We start from the raw sequence: 21,445 nt of genomic DNA, 5'->3' as shown, positions 1-21,445 counted from the left end.
TAGTAGAGGACGGCCTAAAGCTTTGGGACTCTGCACCCGTGTGGGAGACTCAGCTCCAGTCATTGTGGCCGCTTGGGGAGTAAAGCATTGGATGGAAGATCTTCCTCTCTGTCTCTCCTCCTCTGTACATCTGCCTTTCCAATAAAAATAAATAAATCTTTTTAATAAGTTATGAAATTATTTAAAAATGGTTATTTTATATTCCGCATATAATACAGTGAGATAATTCTGAGAAAGACCAAAGATTAAGTCTTGACCATTAGAGGGAGTTTTACTGATATATATATATATATATATTTTTTTTAAGGATTTATTTATTTTTATTGGAAAGGCAGATTTACAGAGCAAAGGACATATATAAAGCTCTTATGTCCACTGATTCAACCCTCAAATGGCTGCAACAGCTGGAACTGGACTGAGCTGAAGCCACAAGCCAAGAACTTCTTCTGGGTTTCCCACGTGGGTGCAGGATCCGAAGGCTTTGGATCATCCTCGGCTGCCTTCCCAGGCCACAAGTAGGGAGCTGGATGGGAAGTAGAGCACCTGGGACATGATCCAGCACCCATAGAGGATACCAGCGCATGAAAGGCAAGAACTTTGGCCACTAGGCTATTGTACTGGGCCCTGATATATAATTTTAATAGCTTGAAAATATGATTCATTGCCTGGTGCAGTGGCTTAGCAGCTAGAGTCCTTGCCTTGAATGTGCTGGGATCCCATATGGGCGCTGTTTCTAATCCCAGCAGCCTGCTTCCCATCCAGCTCCCTGCTTGCCGCCTGAGAAAGCAGTCAAGGAGAGCCCAAAGACTTGAGACCCTGCACCTGCATGAGAGACTTGGAAGAAGCTCCTAGCTTCTGGCTTCGGATTGTCTCAGCTCTGGCTGTTGCGGTCACTTGGGGAGTGAATGATCGGACGGAAGATCTTCCTCTCTGTTTCTCCTCCTCTCTGTATATCTGACTTTGCAAAAAAAATAAAATAAGTCTTAAAAAGAAGAAATTATGATCCACCTCATTTTTGGCATTCACTACATAATTATTAAAAGCCATCATTTTCAAAACTAATGAAGGGCTTCATGCATTTTTTTTCAAGAATTGCTTTAAATCCTTTGCTGTTTGATTCATTGCCTCTGAAAGTGACGTGTCACTCTTCTTTTCAGTTTTCTCTTCCTTTGGTTGATCCTGCCAAAACCTCACTTGCCCTGGCTTTGAACGTGATCCAGACTATTTTCTAGTATCTTTTTGGTGACCTCATGAGATTCTGAGTCTTTGGCAGAAATTGAAATTTACATTGTATCTGCATTTTACTGTCAGAAAAATCGGAATATTGGACAGAAGTAGACTTGATGTACATCAGTGAATGCCAGTACTCTAAACAGTCTGTCCAAAGTATTGTTTCTGTGAAATCTGTTTTACTACCACTTGCTTTTTTTTAAAAGTGAACGTTGCAAGCCTCATTAGAAATTATTGATTTGAAGGACATTGAAAAGTTCCCAGTTGCTGATTCACTTCCCCAAACGCCTGCAGTGGCTGGAGCTGGGCCCGGCTAAAGGTGGGAGTCTGGGACTCAACTCATGTCTCCCACATGGGTGGAAGGAATCCAGTCATGCTAAGCACCTGCCCTGCCTCAGAGGATCTGCTTTACAGGAACGTGGGATTAGAACTAGAGCCAGACATCTAGACAAGGGGGACATTCACATATGAGGGTGCAGGCGTCTTAACCACCAGCTAAGCTCCCACTGCCACTCATCTGGGGCACCTTGAACTCTTCAAGAGCTCACATATTAACCACTGAATTAACAAAGCCCTTATGATTAAGGAATCAAACACTGGGACCAGCAAAGGAAAAGATTAGAGGTTAGGGTTTCAGGGAGAATTTATTTTTAATGGAAAATTATCTTTTCAGGCAAGAGTCCTCTGTTTCCTAGGCAAGACTGGTGACTCCCAAGGGTACTGGCAGGAAGCAGCAAGTCACTGTTGTCCAGTTCAGTAGAGCAGGCCTGTGTTGACTTCCTGGCATTGTGAAAATTCTGGCTCCTTGCCCCAGCTTCTTGCAGAAAGTGGTTTCTCAGAATTGTCTGTTCCTCCAGGGATGTTTAAGTATTTTAGGTTGAAGAGTTGTGAAGGGCCCACAGAGCCATCCTGGAGGGACATATTTCATCCAGAGCAGCCCATTCACATTTAGTAACATTTACAGTTTTATTGTTCTTTAGAAAAAGGAAAATCTCTGTAAGCATTGTGCTGTAACAGGAAGTAGGGAGAGAATGCACCATGTAAGCCCACTACGAAGTATAGCAGTTTTGTTCATCTTTTGGACTTCATGTTTATGTATTCTTATTTATTATATAGTGTTCCTATTAATGAAAATAATGATGAAACTAGCATTATTGCTGGCATCATGGCATGGCACATGAAGTCTCCACCTGGGACACTGACATCCTTGTGGTTCAAGTCCGAGATGTTCCACTCTGATCTTGCTACTTGCTGGTGGCCTGAGTAAAGCAGCAGAATATAGCCCAAATGTTTGAGTCTCTACACCCACAGGGGAGACCTGGAGGAAGCTCCTGGCTCCTGGGTTTGGCTTGGTCCAGCCCAGCCCTGGCTGTTGTGGCCATCTGGGGAATAAATCAGAGGATGAAAGATACCTCGCTTTCTCCTCCCCAGCCCCCAGCATATCTGTGATTCTGACTTTCAGATGACTTTTCAGGCATGCATATAGTCTCTGTGAGATGACCATGAGATACGTCATCATGATCTCCATTTTATAGATGAGAAAATAGAAATGTAGAGTAGTTGTCCAAATTTAAACTACTAGCAAGTGATGAATCTTAAACCTTTCTTTTTGGCTACTGTTGTTTTATACTTTGCACATAGGCAAGCCAACACATTAGAATATAAAAATGTCTTTATTATAGTGAAGAAATGATTAGTATTCAATGTAAAAGACAGTCATTTTAAGACTATAGAGATAAAAAACAAAGCATCAAAACTTCTGACATGTAAGTGAATTAACCAAGTCTATCATCTTCATTTTCTCCTTGTTCTACTTACACTGTTTAAAGTAGTTGTACATATAATATATATTTCATGTATATGGTAGTAACAGACTATCCTATTGGTAACAGTGGGGCAGTAATAATGATGAAACGTAATTTGTGCATTCATTCAATTTTTCAATAAATAATTATACCAGTTATTTCTTGAAATTTTCCTGAAATACTCACTTTCTCAAAGTCTGTGGTTGTGTAAAATGATAATTGATAATATATTTGACACAAAATTTTGTTTGATCCTAATATTGGCTAAAGATAGGAGTACTTTACTTTCTAATGTGCATTGTAAATTTAAAATATGTGACCTTTCCAAAATGAATTTTTGATCATATATCATTTAAAAATTTTCTCTACACCATTTGGTAGACTAGCAATTTACCACCATTTTGGGTAACACTAGGTCAACATTTCATTCTTCATGGACTTCAATATTAATTTTTCTGCTTCTCAACATTTTCTTGTATTGATCTGATATTTATCAATGTTGTCATATTCCAAGTTAAATAGTACAAAACAGAGACACTTAAAAAAACAACTAATAAGGAAATAAACGCAAATTAAGACAAAATGAATGGCTCGAGATATAAACTAGATGATTTTCTTTGTTTAATTTTTTTTTTTTAAGATTTATTCATTTTATTACAGCCAGATATACAGAGAGGAGGAGAGACAGAGAGGAAGATCTCCCGTCCGATGATTCACTCCCCAAGTGAGCTGCAACGGGCCGGTGCTGCGCCGATCCAAAGCCGGGAACCTGGAACCTCTTCCAGGTCTCCCACGTGGGGGCAGGGTCCCAATGCATTGGGCCATCCTTGACTGCTTTCCCAGGCCACAAGCAGGGAGCTGGATGGGAAGTGGAGCTGCCGGGATTAGAACCGGCGCCCATATGGGATCCTGGGGCTTTCAAGGCGAGGACTTTAGCCGCTAGGCCATACCGCCAGGCCCGTTTGTTTAATTTTTTAATAATTATTTTTAATTTAGATGATTTTTTACATAGTTGATTAGAGTCATAAGGGTCAAGGGCTACTGGAAGGTGGGTAAGACCATTATTTCCATATTCTCTTTTATTACCTTTCTGTATCTGGGGGAAGTGGGGAAAAATGGTAAAAGCCACACCCAACCACCCAAATACCTCTGTACCCTAGGAGAGAGGACAGCCACCTGAAACCAATCCAGGGTCCTCAGTGTGGGGCATGCTCTGAGGGTCCTGATCCAAAGGTTTTGATAGTTCAGCTGTTCTGAATTATTGCAAATCTTGTGACTACAAGCCTGCTTAAATCTCCCCCAAATCTACTAGTTAACGTAGTCCACCTTAGAGTCTCCGTTTGCCCAAATTTTCATTGCCAACACTTAGCTGTGGTAATTAATCAGTTTGTTTTGTCCTCCATCCTCTGTTCTTTTTTAACTTTTATTTTAGTTCTTTTTTATATTATTGTCATTTTATGATACAGTTCCGTAGTTCCTGGGATTTCCAATATCCTCTCCCCAATTACCTCCCCGCTCACTGAGTTTCCCTATATTATTACTATAGTGTATTTCTTCATACACAGTCATATGTCCATCATTGTGGGCATGGACAATGGCAGAGAGTCCATCATCCTATTATCAAGATATAGTTAACATTTTCAGTGTAAGTCCATCTTTGATCTGGAAGTAGAGCTGCATACTGCTTTGTATCCTCACGTCTGGATATGATAGTCTCCATTACACAGCTACTATACATCCCCTTAAATGAAAAGCCACAATACAAAATCAACAACAGGAAGAAAAATAGAAATTTACAATGCCATGAAATTAAGTAGCATGCTGCTGAGTGACTAACATGTCACTGAAGAAATGAAAAAGAAAACCAAGAACCTTCTTGAAGAAAATGATGCTACTGTATGATCTATGAGTCACTGAAGAATTTAATGAGAAAAAAATGTTTTGAAGAGATGAAACTAAATTAAAAAAAATCAAAATTCATGAGATATAGTTTCCACTGATTTTTGTTGCTGAAATGTGTCTTCTGTAGGCAACAGAGGGTTTTGTTTTTTAATTTAGTCTACTAATCTGTGACATTTGATTGATGAGTTTAAGCCATTTACATTCAGGGTTAATATGAATGGGTGGTAATTTGGTCCTGTCCTTTTAGGAATGGGTTGTTCTTCGGTTTAGTCTTCTGTTGTTATTTTACTGGGATGTTCTTCGCATTTGCCTTTGGTTTTGGTGGGCAGTATTCCTCTTTTCTATCAAGAGAACATCTGTAAGTATCATTTGTAGGACAGATTTGAAAGAGGCAAATTCTTTCAACTATTCTTTCCTGTGGAAGAATTTTATTTTATTTTCAAAAACGAAAGAAAGCTTTCCTGGGTATGTTATCTTGGGCTGACAATTTTTTTCTTTTAGACTCTGGAATATGTCACTCCATTCTCTGCTTGCCTGTAGAGTTTCCTGTGAGAGGTCAGCTGTGAGTTTAATTGGCATTCCTTTATGTGTCAATTGATTTTTTTTCACGTGCACATTTAAGGATCTTTTCCTTGTGTTCAATTGAAGAGAGCTTGATTATCATGTGTCATGGTGAAGACTGTCAACCCTGTTGGGAGTTCTGTGCCCCTCCTGGATGTTGTTTTCTAATTTTTTCTCCAAATTAGGGAAATTTTCCCTTATTGTTTCATTGAATGTACCTTTAAGCCGAGCTTCTGTTTCTGCATCTTCTGGGATTCCCATATCTCTTATATTAGGTCTTTTAATAGTGTCTTTCAATTCTTGAATACTTTTTTTTAGCTTGATCCAGCTCTGCTTCCAGTTTTTTGTTTGTTTCCCCTGGTGACAATAAATATCTGCAATTCTGAGATTCTTTTTTCTGCTTCTTTCATTCTCTTTGGAACCTGCATTTCTCTCCATGGTTGGGGTTCTGAGTCCAGCAATTGATTTTGAAGGATCTCCAAAGAAATTTCATCTGAGGTGATCCCAGACTTGATTCTTGTGTGTGCTTGCCAATACAGGGTCCAGTACAATCTGTCACCCCAATCAGCTTGTGCACATGTTGGTGGTTACGATTGCTGGGTTAATTCTGTCTGAAGCCCTGTGTTCTACACATGCCAATGGATGTTTCAGCCCATCCCGATCCTGCCCACCACACACTTTGCCCTCATGCAAACCAGTGGGGATTGCAGCCTAGTCAGAATGACCCGAAATAATCCCCACCAGGCCCATCCCCTTCCCTGGTTCCCGTGCTTGCTGGTGGGTATCATTACCTGGCCTGCTCTGGGCTGCTCCTTCTCATGGTTCTTGGGTTCACCTGAAGGGACTTTGTCCCAATAAAGGAGTTTCTCAGGCTCCTCCATCAGAACTTTTCCCAGTGCCAGATCTCATGCACACTGGTAGGTCCGTGGGCCAGCCTACTTAGTCCACCTCGCAGAAACTGTGGCCTTACCTGACTAGCTTTATCCATTCTGGTTTTTAATGTTGGTGCTACAGAACCCAGCCAAGCCTGGTCCACACCTTGACAGAGCTCACACATGGCTCAGTAGGGGCAGAGACCTAGCCCAGCCCATCTTACACCTACCCTGGTTCTCATGAACAGCAGTGGGTGCTGGAGACTATCCCAGTCTGGCACACCCCAGACCCAGTCCACACTTGTGCCGAAGGACACTGCAGCCTTGTCCAGACTGGACAGCAGCTCCCACTCTGGCCTACGCACTCACTGGTGAGAACCACAACCCAGCCAGGGTGTCTCCTTTGCTCCCCACCCAGGCCTGTTCCCAGTTATAGTTGTTGCTCATGCCAGTGATGGCTCTCACCCAGGTTGGCATAGCCCCTCCCCTGTCTTGGCCTTTGCCTTTGGATGCTGTAGCCTGGTCTGACCCGACCAGCCCCCAGTTCCAATTCTCGCTGGTGGATGCTGGAACCTGGCCCTGCTCAGTATGCTCCCATCCCTGGCTCGTGAAAACTGGTAGATGTGACAACCTAGCCCAGCATGACCTGCACTCCAGCCTGGTTTCTGCATTTGCAGGTGAGCTAAGGTTTGCTTGGCCCTGCCTGGTCTGCCTCCTTCCAAAACCAACCTACACTGTAGTTAACAGTTAGAGCTACCTTGCCCAGCCTGCCTGACCTCCAGACCTGGGCCACATGCTCACCAATCAGAGCTGTGACCCCTAGGGGAGTTTCCCAAGTTCCTACACTTAATCCACTCCCAGATTCAGATCTTACACATTCCAGTGAGTGCTAGGCCCTTGCCCGGCATAGTCTGCCCCTCCACATTGTCCTAGTATAAGATGGTGAATGTTGTGGTCCAGCCCTCCCCACACCTTGTTTTAGGATGCACATGAGGGTACTGCAGCCTGGACCTGCCCAGACTATTTTTGATCCCTGTACTTAGAGTGTTGGCAGTACCCATGGTCACTCCTAGCTCAGCACATCACCACATAACTCTTGAGCTAACTTGTGCGACTTTTATTTCCAAAGGGTTTGGCCTGCTTATCCCCCATAGAATCTGCCCTGGTTCTCTTGTGTACTGGTTGTTGTCCTGACCTTGCCTGATAATGACCCATCTCCTGTTCCAACATTCAGTCAGGTACTTGGTTCTAGCCCTGCTAGAAAAGGCCCCTAGTCTTTTTTTTTTTTTCCTACCCAAACTTTTATTTTTATTTTTATTTTTTTAATATATATTTTATTATATCATTTATGTATCTGAGGTAAAGGGGGATATTGAGGGAGAATCCCCACCCAGTCTCCCACCCGCCCAAGGTCCCAGATGTGGGGCATGCTGAGATACTTGCTCAAGTGGTCTTAATAGTCCTCCAGTTATGGATCGCTGCCAGTCATATCCCTCCCAGCTCGATTAGGTCATTGAAGAAGCCACTGATTGTCACAGTCCATCATGGAGTCTTCATTTGCCCAGTATTTCGCTGCCCAACGTTTAGCTCAGGTGGTTGATTGACCTGTTCCGTCCTCCGTCCTCTCCTAGCCAGGGCTCTGAGTCCAGCAGTTCGATTGGGGAGATCACCAAAGAGACTTAGAGGTATTCAGATTCCCGCATGTTCCAGCTAGCACCGGTTCCAGCACAGTCCATCGCCACAATCAGTTGGTGGTTGCAGTCGCTGGGCTGGCTCTGTTCTCAGTCCCGACTTGCACTGGAACCAAGGGTGTTGCAGTCCAGCCTTGGTCTGCCCAGCATGCACTCGACTCTTTCATCAACCAGTGGGGTCTGCAGCCCAGTCGGGGTGACCCACAATCACCCCCACCAGGCCCTCCTCTCACCCTGGTCTGCAAGTATACATAGCAGACTAGTCCAGTCTGTCCCACTTCCCATATGGCTCCAGTACCTGTCAATGGGCATTGAAGCTTAGTTCCCTCCAACCAACCAACTCTCCAGCCCTCACGGATATTGCTGAGTGAAAAGGCCTCTAGTCTTAACTTTCGCATGGATTGGAGTGTGGTGGTCAGCAATGTTCCATGCTAACAAACCCATCTCATGACTCCCATGTGGGCTGGTGATTTGGTTTGACCCATACAGATTTTATGGTCTCTCCCCTTCAAACCACCAGGTCTCAGTGTCCCCACTTACTTGCAAGTGGCTCTGTCATTGGATGTCGCTTAGGATTCATTCCTCACCTTCAAATACAGTGGCCTTATGCATGGATGTCCCTAGGTAGTAATTCCAGACCCCCAAGACCTCAGAGCTTGTCAGCAGGCGGCGCCATTGGTGCTCTGGCTGCCCACAAGCTCTGGATTTGCCCACTACATGCCGGTGGTGGATGGGAAACTAGGATCCCTAGCAGGAAGCCTGGACTGGCATGGATTCCCCTAGCCACAGCAACATGGGTGGGAGGTCCAGAAACCCACACCTCTGCCTGGCCTTACCTGGACTCTGTCCACCAACATGGTGGCAGTGGGCAGAGCCATGGTCCTGAGCATGCCCAGAGCTGTCCGAGATCTGTTCACAGCATGATCGCTGTTGACGAAGCAAATTCTTGGACCTCAGGCTTGGGTAAGGTCAGGATTGGCCCACCACATGTCAGTGCTGGATGGGGAGCTAGGATCTCCAGCAGGAAGCCTGGACTGGTTCATATTCTTCCAGTCACAGCCTGATGGTTGGGAGATCCAGACACTGGTGCCTCTGCCCAGCCTTTCTGGAGTCTGCCCACCAACATGGAGGCATTCTAGATGATTTTCTTACATTACCAAATAATATTTCTTATATTACCAAATAATATATTTTTGATTTTAAACTGTATTTAGCTATCAACTGATTGTTTCCATCAGCTACAATTATAACGAATTTTGGCCGTACTGTTCTAAAACTGCTGAGACTTCCAATTTCTCTTCTGTGGACACTACTGAATACTCACGTTTATTGAACATATCTGTTATTTTGCGGGGCATGTGTGTGTTTTTCCCCGTAAGGTCCCACATGGCTTCATGTATTTGGGCCTCAAAGTTGAAAGCATTACACCCTCCCATTGCAAATGGTTCCCTGGGAACACTCACAGAAGACCCTTCTCTATAGCTGCACATTGGCAATAATGTCATGCTCAGTGAGTAAAAGGGGTTTCTGAAAGCTGACAGCCTTCAGTTCTGTGGAATCAAGAAGGCTTGAATACAGACTAGTATTATAAGTCTCAGTAACTACCAGAATAAACCTCAACTTGCGGTAGCTGAACAGTGTATATAGTGAAGAGGTTCTGCCTCTCTCAAACCTAGTCCAGAAAAGCTTGGAAATACATGTGTACTGCATGCTTGTATGTTCATGGGATGGTATTTCTAAACTTCTTTTAGCCCATAGAACTCAAGTCTAAGACCATGTGATGATTTCAGCATTCAGCCCCTGAGCACATGCAGATACTTAAACCCTAGTTTCTCAAGGTCTTAATGACTGGAAGAGGGTAGAAACTTAACCCAGTTCTGGTGTCTAGTGGATGTGTCTGCAAAGGGTCCTTCTCAGCGGAGGGTTATTAAACCATGAATTCCAACCTGTCTCTGCTTTCTTCTACTACCCACACTCCATGTGTCACTTTCATCAGAGGCCAAGCCAGTAAGTCACCTGATAGTGAATTTGAACCTTGACAACTATGAGCTAACTAAACATTTCCTCTTATAAAGTTTAGTATTTCACTGTAGTGCCAAAGAGCTAATAAACACTTTATTTGGCTTTTAAGTGGTTTTAAGCAATATATGGGGATAGGAAAGCAAAATTGCAGAGAACCTCAGTGAAACCTGGTTTTCATAATACAGCATTAAAAAGGTAATAAATGGGCCTGGTGTGGTAGCCTAGTGGCTAAATCCTTGCCTTTCAAAACCTGGGATTCCGTATGGGCACTATTTGTGTCTCGGCTGCACCACTTCCCATCCAGCTCCCTGCTTGTGGACTGGAAAAGCAGTGTAGGATGCACTGGTGTGGGAGACCTGGAGGAAGCTCCTGGCTCCTGCCTTCAGATCAGCTCAGCTGCAACTGTTGTGACCATGTAAGGGGGGGGGGTGTGAATCAGCAGACGTAAGATCTTTCTGTCTGCTTCTCCTTCTCTCTGTAAATCTGCCTTTCCAATAACAATAAATACATTTTTTCAACAAGCTAGAAACATTACGCTGGGATGTGCATTACTTCTCATTTATATGAAGGAAACTGAAGATGGCAAGTCTCATTTAAGCAGCATTTTGAGGCTCTGGGTAGTACAGGCATTTAGAAAATATGTTAGTTTGATTAGTTGCAAAACACTGGTTAACAATTCCACAGTGTAACAAGCTCCTGAAAGCTGAGGTTATCTTTTCCTCTGGACAGAATGCATGAAATGTACAAGAAGTTAACACGTAACTTCACATGGATAAGATCTGATTCATGGTGTGTAACCAAGTCAGGCGCAAGGAAATTCTCCTAACCTCTCAGTCTCAATGTGACACCGAAGTGTCATGCTTCTGCCTCATTGCTAAGTTTTGGGTAATAATTATGTGAAAATTCGAAAGTGTTTAAAATCAACTCATCAGCTTGTGTGGTTTGGACTAAAAGCCACCATTTCTGCTGCCTCTAGAGTGGAGAGGTCAAAAAAGGGAGTTGGGAGTCTTAGTTCTAAATTCAGACAAGCATCTTTCACAGATGACTGTTCATTCCCTATCAAGGTCAACATGGCAAAAGATAATGAACCACAGAAAGAGGGCAGGACACGCCCCCCGAGGGAATAAAGCCTGTAGGGGGCTGGCAGCGTTCCCTTGTCCGAAAAGGGCTGCCTGCCTTTTCCTTCAAGGGGGGCAGTGTCTGTGGGTTCTGTCTCTCCATCCTTTGTCACGGTGCTAAGGAGCAGGCTCAGGGGAGCAGATAGGGGAGCAGATGGAGGCGCAGCAAGGCCCAACCCCTTGCAAGTGCCCTAGTCATCAGCTAATGCCTGGAATAAATAAATTCTCCATTTGCCCTGTGTGGGCTCATTCATAGCTCAGTCCTCCTGGGCTGGGCGCTTCCTCTTTAGGACCGAAATAACAGAGGACAGACAGATCGGGTGTGATGCACGAGTCCTCCTTCAGGGGCCCTTCATTTTCCTAAGCAATAAAAAGAACACACACAAACACACACACACACACACACACACACACCAAGCACCCCCCACCCCCAGCAGCAATGTCCCCCTCCGCCTCGGTGTTTGCTGAAGGACCGCTGCATCCCGGCAAGCCTCCAGCCCCCGGGGATTGGGGGTGGAGTGGGGGTAGTTCCCTCAAATTGGCAGGAGACTTCTGGAGGAAAGCAGATCTCCCGGGTATTTCAGCACCTAGGCAGAATCAGGAGGAGGTTCCTAGCCGGCCTGGGGTGGTTGGCCCAGAAGGCGCCCGATCAAAGGCGCTATCTGCTTGTGAGGCTGGGGTCGCGCTGTAAACCTTCAGGTGTTGCTTGCGGCAAGCCGGGGTCTGGGCCGCGCCGCCGCGCCCCGCCCAACTCGGTCCCCGCACCCTCGCGGGCTGCCGGGCTTTGTGGTTCGCCGGTGCAGCTGGGCCCCTGCTGGGGGTGTCGTTACGAGCATGTGCAGACAGCAGCCCAAGGTAGAGCGTGCCGGGCGAGCCCTGAGACTTGCCTTGCAATGCCATGTTTGTGTATGTGCTCTAACTCCAGGAGAGCAATCAGGGAGACGGCTCCCCGGCCAGACTTGGCTGATGTTTTCTTGTTTCTGTTTCAGCCTTCAGGATAATTCCTTCAGCAGCACCGCTGTAACAGAGTAAGTGATTCTTGCCATTAAAATTAGACTTGCATGCCTTTCTGCCAAAGCAGCTAGCGTGAAGGTATCCTCCAGCGTTCCCAGCCGCTCTTCTATTAGATGCATTGTCTCCTGTAACCGGGCTGTGAATATTGCGTGAGACGTGCTGACTGATGGGGCCCAGCAATCTTTACAGGTTGAAATCAGCATTTTAGCAGCTGCAGAAGAGATAGTGAGACCAGCTGATTGCTCGTGGGAGCTCAGTGCTCCAAGATAGCTGTTGTTGGAGCTCAGGTATTTTAAACAGGTCTATTTGGCGTGTCAGAAAGGAAGCTCTGCTGTGTTTTGTCAACATCGGTGTCGGTACATGGAGTGTGCACTGTATACACATTTACCGCAAATAGGAGATACATGAGAAATGTCTGCAGTTCAATTCCAGCATGTAATAAAACAGGGTGAACTTATCCTTGCTCTCTGGTCTACAGATTAAGGGACAGTAGAGTAAACTTTTCTCACATGTTCCTTTGTCATTCTTGGCTTCTAATCTCTGAGATCTGGCTCCAGGAGGGAAGAGTCATCTGTGGTTAAAGCTGGTGATTAGGGCAACTGACACCATTAAAAGTAAAAGGAAGGAGAGTAATGTGCTTGAAGTCAGCAGGCAAAATGTTTATTCCATCAGTCACGGTTCATAGCTTTAATTATTGGCATCCCCTCTTGAATATGCTTTGTTATATTATGTAAGTTAAAATTAATAGGTTTTGCTAATACAATATATAATATAGTTTGTATTATATATGTAAATGCCATATGCATATGTATGTCATCTAGCAGTCTTCCTCTAGGTACATTCATAATGTTTACATGTATTCCTGAGACCTTTTGGAAGAAGTCACTGTAAACAGCTTTTCAGAGAAAAGGCATGTGTATAATGAACTATATTTTTAAAAAATGTTGCAAGCTTGATAGAGAAAGCCTAACTTTGGAAGTCAGCTAAAGTTGTCTAAAATAGCAAATAAAAACAAGTGGATATCATTAATAATTTCAAGTCCTACCACTGTCACAATGACATGGTGATGGAGGGGTAAGTCTCTGCCGTGCTTCCCTTTTGTTTCTCTGTTTATGTCACTGCTGTCTTAGTGTGCAGCATTTGAGCTCACCTAAGGGCAGGTGCTGAAAAACAAATACAGGGGTTGACTTTAGCTGATGCAATATAAAATACTCATCTGGGCCTGCCTGCTATTAATTGCTTGGCAACCTGTGCTGAAACTTCGCTTTTGTAAAGGCCTGAGAGAAGAGGAGTGATGTATGCCCCAATCTGCAGTCTGAAGATGAGGCCTTGACTTTCCTGGCACAGGTGTGTAAGTCCTGTTCTCCCTCCCTCTGCTCTGCTTACAAATACCAAGTGCTCGCTTGGCCTGTCAGGAGCCCTGTGTGGCTGAATACCCCAGGTCAGCAATAGGCATTGTGGCTTCAAAATGGAGACACTTAGTTTCAGATTGTAGATGGGCTTTTCTTTTACATTTTTGGGTAAAGGTTTTATGGTTAAATACTGGGGAGAATGTGGTATCTTGTTTTTGGACACTCCCCAAGGAGTTTGGATTGCATAAGATCATGTTGTTACTTTCAGAGAAGTGATAGTGATTTACTTTAAAAGGCTCTAAGTGATAATTGGCATACCATCTGGCTAATATAAAAATCTAAGGAGCATACTGAAAACATACAAGGTGGAACACTGCATAGAATTGGGTCATTGAAAGCCAATCATTGACTAACTTGAAATATCTCCTCCCGTCAGTAATCTGCACCATGTTCCTTGGTGCTCTGGGGGTGTGATCTTATAGCAGCAGGACCAGAGTACATTATCCTGCAAAGAGACATAGCAGAATGTGTGGATATGGGCATGCCCTACACAGAGGAGGCAGTTTTCTCTATTACCCATTTTGGACTTAAGTTCCTGTTTCTTCTCCTGGGCCCACCGAATTCTGATCTCATTCTACCTGCACCACTTGTTTTTTTAATGTCTGAAAACCCATTTGGAGATGACTTCTTTTGGATTAAGGCCTGGAAATGTTAGAGTCTGTGTCTGAGCGGTCGCTCCAAGTTGTCATTTGCACTCAAATATGAACTATTTTAGTACATATTGCATCCTGGCAGGACTAGCAAGCCAGGGGCCTGACAAGAGTCAAAGAGCAGTAGAATTGTGAGGGACTCAGGACACGTTTTTTTTTTTTCCTGGATTTTTTCAAGCTGGGAACTTTCTGCTGTTCTATACCAACTAAGTTTCTCCTTCTACCCAAAGGATTTCTTTTCTTTTCTTTCTTTTTTTTTTTTAAGATTTATTTATTTTATTACAAAGTCAGATATACAGAGAGGAGGAGAGACAGAGAGGAAGATCTTCCATCCGATGATTCACTCCCCAAGTGAGCTGCAACGGGCCGGTGCGTGCCTATCCGAAGCCGGGAACCAGGAACCTCTTCCGGGTCTCCCACACGGGTGCAGTATCCCAAAGCCTTGGGCCGTCTTCAACTGCTTTCCCAGGCCACAAGCAGGGAGCTGGATGGGAAGTGGAGCTGCCGGGATTAGAACCGGCGCCCATGTGGGATCCCGGGCGTTCAAGGCGAGGACTTTAGCCGCTAGGCCACGCCGCCGGGCCCTACCCAAAGGATTTCAACGTCAGGATGGCTTTGGCCTTTTCTTGTCTATCTGCAACATGTTTTCATCTGTTAATTTTCCATGACTCCTTTGCCTTGTTGCCCTAAGTTGCACTTGGAAATGAAGCCTGCCTTTCAGTCATTCTGATTAGTTCTCATCCAAGGTAGTGGCTCTCAAAATCAATTGATCATCAGTGTCACCTGGGGAGAGGAATTGCCATTTATGTAAAGCACAGCTTCCCATATTTTATCTCCAAGTGGGAACTCAGAAGGGGTGAGCTGTGTTGGGATCAGACCAATGGGGTTTTGGAAACCTTTGGGTCAGTGTTGAGCCTTAGAAGAATAGTAGGTATGTAACTGTGCAATCTGTTTTAAAATTTCACGTTTTGAGCCCTGCCCTCTGGGAGTTTCTGGGTTGAAATCTGCAGTTTTAGTCAGGTACTCCAAGTGAACGTAGTGTAGGTGGTTCTGGAGATATACTTTGAAATATCACTGGAGGCTCTACTCAGTTTTTCCTACAAGGAACTTGGTCCAGCAGGGGGAGTGGAAATCCTCTTATAGCTCAGCTACAATTTACTCAACAGCCAATTTGAGGCATACTCTTAGTGAGAAAATGGAACTTTTAATGAGCATTCCTCCCATTATCACTTTTCAAAGAAATGTCATTCTCACAACCTAGGGAGTACTCTGGGGTTAGTGTGGTGGAGTGAAAATAATACTGGGCTTCATAACTTTGGGTCTTAGAATTCAAGTACTAAAGATGATTCTTACCCCTCAACATCATCAAGCTGAATTGAGACAATGTGTAAGAGCAGGTGAGCCATAAAGTGTTATAAAACTTTCTTATTTGTAAATTACTGTAGTAAAAAGTCCCAACAGAGAAAAAACCAGCAATGTGTAAGCATTTCACAAAGCAATGATTATGAACACAAATTATTTTATATTGTTTGGACACATACATATTAAGGACTGTGGGTAAAGTTGATGAGAGCTGCAAAGGAACACATTCAATAGATACTTCTTTCATTTTTTTATTTTGAAGATTGATGTATTATTATTGGAAAGGTACATTTACAGAGAGAAGGAGAGACAGGGAGAAAGATCTTCCTGATTCACTCCCCAAGTAGCCGTAGTAGCCAGAGCTGAGCCAATCCGAAGCCAGGATCCAGGAACCTCTTTTAGGTCTCCCACGTGGATGCAGGGTCCCAAGGCTTTGGGCCATCCTCTACTGCTTTCCCAGGCCACAAGCAGGGAGCTGCAAGGGAAGTAGAGCAGCTGGGACACAAAGCGGCTCCCATTTGGGATTCTGGTGCATTGCAAAGTGAGAATTAGCCAATGAGCCTTTGTGCTTGCCCCCTTTCACCTTTATTTATTAACAACTATAAGAAAAACATTGCAGTATAGTGCACATATATATATGTAATTTAAATAAATTCCAGGAAACAAGGAACTCTTATTCTGCTGATGTTTTCTGCTTTCTTCTCTAACATGCTAGTAAATGGTATTTAATTTTGAGATTTAATAACAGGCTATGGTGTACAGTTTGAAAAATATAGTAGAAGATAATTAGTTTTGAACATCTAAGAGAGAAATCACTAAAAGATTGATCTTCAAATTCCAGTTTAGGACTCTGTAGGAAGAGGGTGCTGTGCCCCAGATCCTTTTGCTACTCAGTCCGAATTGATTTTCTTGCAGGAGCAGGGCTGTCTAGATAGGGGTTCCTACTGTGAGGTGTTGAGTAGAAGTAGATGATCCTTATCAACGTAAATGAAGACTCAGTAGAACAATAAGAACTTGTGCATGTATACCAAGTAAGTCAGTAAGGAGAACTGTTTAATTGCTGTGTCTATAAGCTTAGAATTGAGGCTTTTTGAATTGCAAATACAGTTGTTGTGTAGGAATGAAAACTGGATCAACTAATTAGATCCAGCTTCATACTTTGGAATATATCTGCAATTTTGAATGCTCTGGTGCCAAGTTTCCATTTTTAACTGATTGTTCTTTGAGGAGAAAGATTAATAAATCAAATGAAGAGAAAAAAAGTTCCTGCCAAATACCCAAACAGTGGGTGTTGTCAAATTCTAGTGCTAAATGTCTAGTTGAGATCTAGTTCTTAAAAATCAGCAGTTCTAGATTTCTGTTCTTCATTGATTTTTCTACTTCGCTAATGGAATACATTTTTATTTACTTTAAAACTCAGGTGAGCTGTCAGGTAAATTTGGTTAAAGCAGGAGAACAAGGTGATACTTAGGAGTGTAATTGTTCTCCTTGAGATGAACAGAGGATTACTGGTGTTTGAAAACAGGAAGCAACAAAGCAGATTCGTTCATTCTGTTAATATAAATACTTTGTTAAGTCCACCGACTTGTTTTCAATTGCCACAGAGAACAAAATATTTCTCCAGGTATAGGATTTAGATTTCTGTGTGCATCAGTTGCTTAATTATTAACTATAAAACTGTAGTTTAGATAGAACTTATGAGGGAAAAGGACTGAGGCTTCATCAGTTCCTCCTGTGAATTAATGACATAATATTTACCAGTAAGGACACACCATTTACCATTTATTTAATTTATTTTTATAAGAAAAGTTTCAAAATTCTAAGCCATTTCTATTGTATTATATTATGATTTTATTTATGTATGTAGGTGTTTATTTACTTATTCATTTTTGTATACTGAGTTTCTTTTTTTAATCTTTTATTATTATTATTATCATTTTATGAAACAGTTCCATACGCTCCTGAGATTTCCCTATCTACTTCCCAGTTCCCCCCAACCGAGTTCCCCTATATCATTATTAAAGTATAGTTCTTCATTCACAATCATATGTCCATTATTGTGGGCATGGACAATGGCAGAGAGTCCATCAACCTATTGTCATATATTGAACAGTATCATTGGGAGTCCATCTTTAGTCTGGAAGTAGAGATGCATACTGCATTGCATCCTCACATCTGGATATGTTAGTTTCAATTTCACAGTTACTGTACATCCCTTTAAATGAAAAGCCACAATAAAAAAATCAACAATAGGAAGAAAAATAGAAATTTACAATGCCATGAAGTTAAATAACAAGCTACTTAGTTACTAGATATTAGAGTTTCCATTACACAGCTACTATACATCCCCTTAAATGAAAAGCCACAGTGCAAAATCAACAACAGGAAGAAAAATAGAAATTTACAATGCCATGAAATTAAGTAGCATGCTGCTGAGTGACTAACATGTCACTGAAGAAATGAAAAAGAAAACCAAGAACCTTCTTGAAGAAAATGATGCTACTGTATGATGTATGAGTCACTGAAGAATTAATCAGAAGAAAGTGTTTGGAAGAAATGAAACTAACAACAACAATAAAATCAAAATCCATGAGATATAGTTTCCACTGATTTTTTGTTGGTGAAATGTGTCTCCTGTAGGCAACAGAAGGGTTTTGTTTTTTAATTTAGTCTACTAATCTGTGACATTTGATTGATGAGTTTAAGCCATTTACATTCAGGGTTAATATGAATGGGTGGTAATTTGGTCCTGTCCTTTTAGGAATGGGTTGTTCTTCGGTTTAGTCTTCTGTTGTTATTTTACTGGGATGTTCTTCGCATTTGCCTTTGGTTTTGGTGGGCAGTATTCCTCTTTTCTATCAAGAGAACATCTGTAAGTATCATTTGTAGGACAGATTTGAAAGAGGCAAATTCTTTCAACTATTCTTTCCTGTGGAAGAATTTTATTTTATTTTCAAAAACGAAAGAAAGCTTTCCTGGGTATGTTATCTTGGGCTGACAATTTTTTTCTTTTAGACTCTGGAATATGTCACTCCATTCTCTGCTTGCCTGTAGAGTTTCCTGTGAGAGGTCAGCTATGAGTTTAATTGGCATTCCTTTATGTGTCAATTGATTTTTTTCACGTGCACATTTAAGGATCTTTTCCTTGTGTTCAATTGAAGAGAGCTTGATTATCATGTGTCATGGTGAAGTCTGTGTCCCCCATTTTCTCGATGTCTTGCTCAGTGAACTCTAAAGTTGACATAGGGTTTTGCTCCTTTGCAGGGGAGTCTTCAGTAATATGATTTTGCCTTTGTTTCTGCTTTTGCTCTTGATCATTCATTGTACTTCTGATTAGCAGAATCTTCTCCTTGGGGCAGGTTTCTAATCTGTGTCACCCAAAGGTTTAACCGTTCGATTTTACTCATTGCAGTTGGTACATAGCTCTTTTTTTGCAGCCAGTTGTGCCACTCTTCTCCAGCGAGTTGCAGGTCTCGGTTCTTATGTTATATTTCCACCATGGTCTCTGTAGCCCCAGCTCCTGTGACACTGCTTAGGCTGTACCATTGTCTCTACAACCTTTCTCCCATTTCCAGTTGGAGCAGGTCCCAGGATTAGGGAGACACCGGGATTCCTATTTAGCTAGGTTGTTGTTGATGGTAATCTTGCGGGAGTCTGTTGGCTGTTAAGTCTGAGGGTCTCACAGACCTATTTTGACCTGTACAATGTCATAGTTGGTGTTATTTTCCTGTGGGACCAGTGCACTGCACTGAGCTCAGTGAATTCTTATGAGCTCAGTACATGCACAGCTCTCTGTTATCCTGTAGTCCCAAAACTTTTGTCACACTGTACAAAATGGCACCTGACATACCAATACTAGAGTTCTTTATCTGTGGCCGTCAGGTCTGAGGGCTACCTGGACCTGTCTTTGGTGGAACCTGTAGGATGCCGTGTTGTTGCAGTTCACTGAGTGAGAAAGGAGTTCACTCCCAGCTCAGTCCTTTCCCTTGCCTTTTCCTCCTTAAACAAAATGGTGCCTGAATCAGCTCTAGAGGGGCTGACTGGGTTGTGAAATCTACCCTGTTCCCACACTGCCCATCTGGGATTTGCTGCTCTGTCTCTACTCCTGGTCAAATCAAACAGACCAGTGGGACAGGCGGTTCTTTGGGTTCACTTCCGAAGCTTCCAGTGAAAGTCCCTTCCCACCTGGTTGCTAATGGAGTTCCAGCTGCCAGTGGAGTTCAGATCTCCGTTTGCTGAATGCTGCTGGGGTATCAGTCACTGCAACACCACAGCATTGTTTTTGCTGCTTTGCTGTATCTGTCAGTCTCCAGGTACCCCTCTACTGTTGTTCTGTCCTCTCCTATTTCCTCAAATGTGCCCTTTCTGCTTCATATTGGTCAATGTTTCTCTGTTAAAATGTGTCCTTACCCTATTCCTCCATCTTGATTCTCTGTATACCTAGTCTCTTATGAATTTCTCCAAACAAAATACAGTTTTAAAATTTGTGTTCTTGTCAAATAGGTCCACTCAAAGTATGGGATTCTAAGTTGTTTGTAACTTGTCTGAGTCAAAAGAAATAGGGAGTAAGTATTTAGTAACTTTAATAGGTAGGCAAGCATTGTGGTATAGTGAGTTAGGCCACTGATTCTAACAGTGTCATCCCATGTTGGAGTGCTAGTTCAAATCTTGCTGCTGCTTCTTCTTATCTAACTCCCTGCTTGTGTACCTGAGAAGGCAGAAAGATAACCCAAGTCTTGGGTCCCTGCAGCCCAGGTGGAAGACAAGGATAGAGTTCCTGGCTCCTGGCTTCAACCTGAGCTAAACTTGGCTATGATAGCCAGAGTGAGAAAGAGGAGGAAACCAGTGGATGGAAGGTCTCTTCCTCTCTGTTTTTCCTTTTCTCCCTGTTTCTCAAGAAAAGAAATAAAATTTAAAAAAAATTATGGGAATCTGATATTTCTATGACATTTTAATTAAAGTATTTGCCCTAACTGGTCAGTCCTGAACTCTGGAGTTTGAGAAGTACAGTTTGAAATGTAATGCAGTACTTGGGATGCAGTGAGTGCTCAATAAATGTTAAATTAATTCAGCTTAGTAAGTGCTTATTAAATTATTAGACCTGCTAAGACAACAGAGTTAATGTTTCAAATCAAAGTGGGTTTTTTGTTTTGTTTTTGTTTTTTTGAGTGTCTAATCTGGGATGGCGCTGTGCAGAACAGCATTGCATCAGTGCGTCTAGGAATGGAAATTAGAGTAACTTCTATTTGTGCAATTAGCTACTAATTTAAAAGGTCTCAGCTATGTGAGAGATTACATAGCAATGTGAGACAAAATGTAGCTGTTACCAAAACCTCCTAATGAAGGGTAAACACTTATGAATTAAGGTTGAGATAGGCATGTGGAATGTGAATGAATTTGGCAGTGAAGGTTCACCGAGCTGGTGAGACTTGATTTGGACAATGAAGGATGAGTAGGAATTGAGGATGGAAAAAGCATTGCAGGCTGGGGTGGGGTGAGGCAGGGTGGGGATGGCTGAGAACAGGAACAAAGGCTTCCTTCACCAAGAGTGAGAGAACAATGCCAATTCCTGGAGAGGCTTCAATATGGAAGAACCAAGGATTTTTTAAAATAAGAAGATCAATAAGGGCCTCCTGCTTATGGCTGGGAAAGCAGGGGGAGGCTGGACCAAGCCGTTGAGCCCATTGCACTCAAATGGAAGACTTGGAAGAAACTACTAACTCTTGGCTTTGGATTGGTTTAGCTTTGGGTATTGTGGCCATTTGGGGAGTGATCTAGCTGATGGAAGATCTTTTTCAGTCTTTCC

At 42.9% G+C, this 21,445-nt stretch overlaps 1 protein-coding gene across 13 annotated transcripts in view; it reads left to right on the top strand.

Moving 5' to 3' along the window:
* FAM13C (family with sequence similarity 13 member C) overlaps positions 1-21,445 on the top strand; it is a 244,569-nt gene that overhangs the window by 110,299 nt on the left and 112,825 nt on the right. For 4 of the 13 annotated variants that reach the window (XM_058671469.1, XM_058671468.1, XM_058671471.1 and 1 more), the window contains 3 exons: positions 12,191-12,229; positions 13,491-13,562; positions 15,539-15,674. The exons of 3 other annotated variants lie outside the window; for them this stretch is intronic. In XM_058671469.1, coding sequence (XP_058527452.1) covers positions 15,661-15,674 — 14 coding nt within the window. In that variant the 5' untranslated portion in view covers positions 12,191-12,229; positions 13,491-13,562; positions 15,539-15,660. Of the gene's footprint in view, positions 1-12,076; positions 12,230-13,490; positions 13,563-15,538; positions 15,675-21,445 lie in introns of those variants that run through there. 6 more of the 13 variants (XM_058671479.1, XM_058671474.1, XM_058671473.1 and 3 more) reach the window with 2 other exon arrangements.

This window comes from Ochotona princeps, chromosome 13, assembly GCF_030435755.1.
Source record: "Ochotona princeps isolate mOchPri1 chromosome 13, mOchPri1.hap1, whole genome shotgun sequence".
Lineage (NCBI taxonomy): Eukaryota > Metazoa > Chordata > Mammalia > Lagomorpha > Ochotonidae > Ochotona > Ochotona princeps.
The sequence above is the reverse complement of the archived record's forward strand: the minus strand, read 5'-3'. Positions and strand labels throughout refer to the sequence as shown.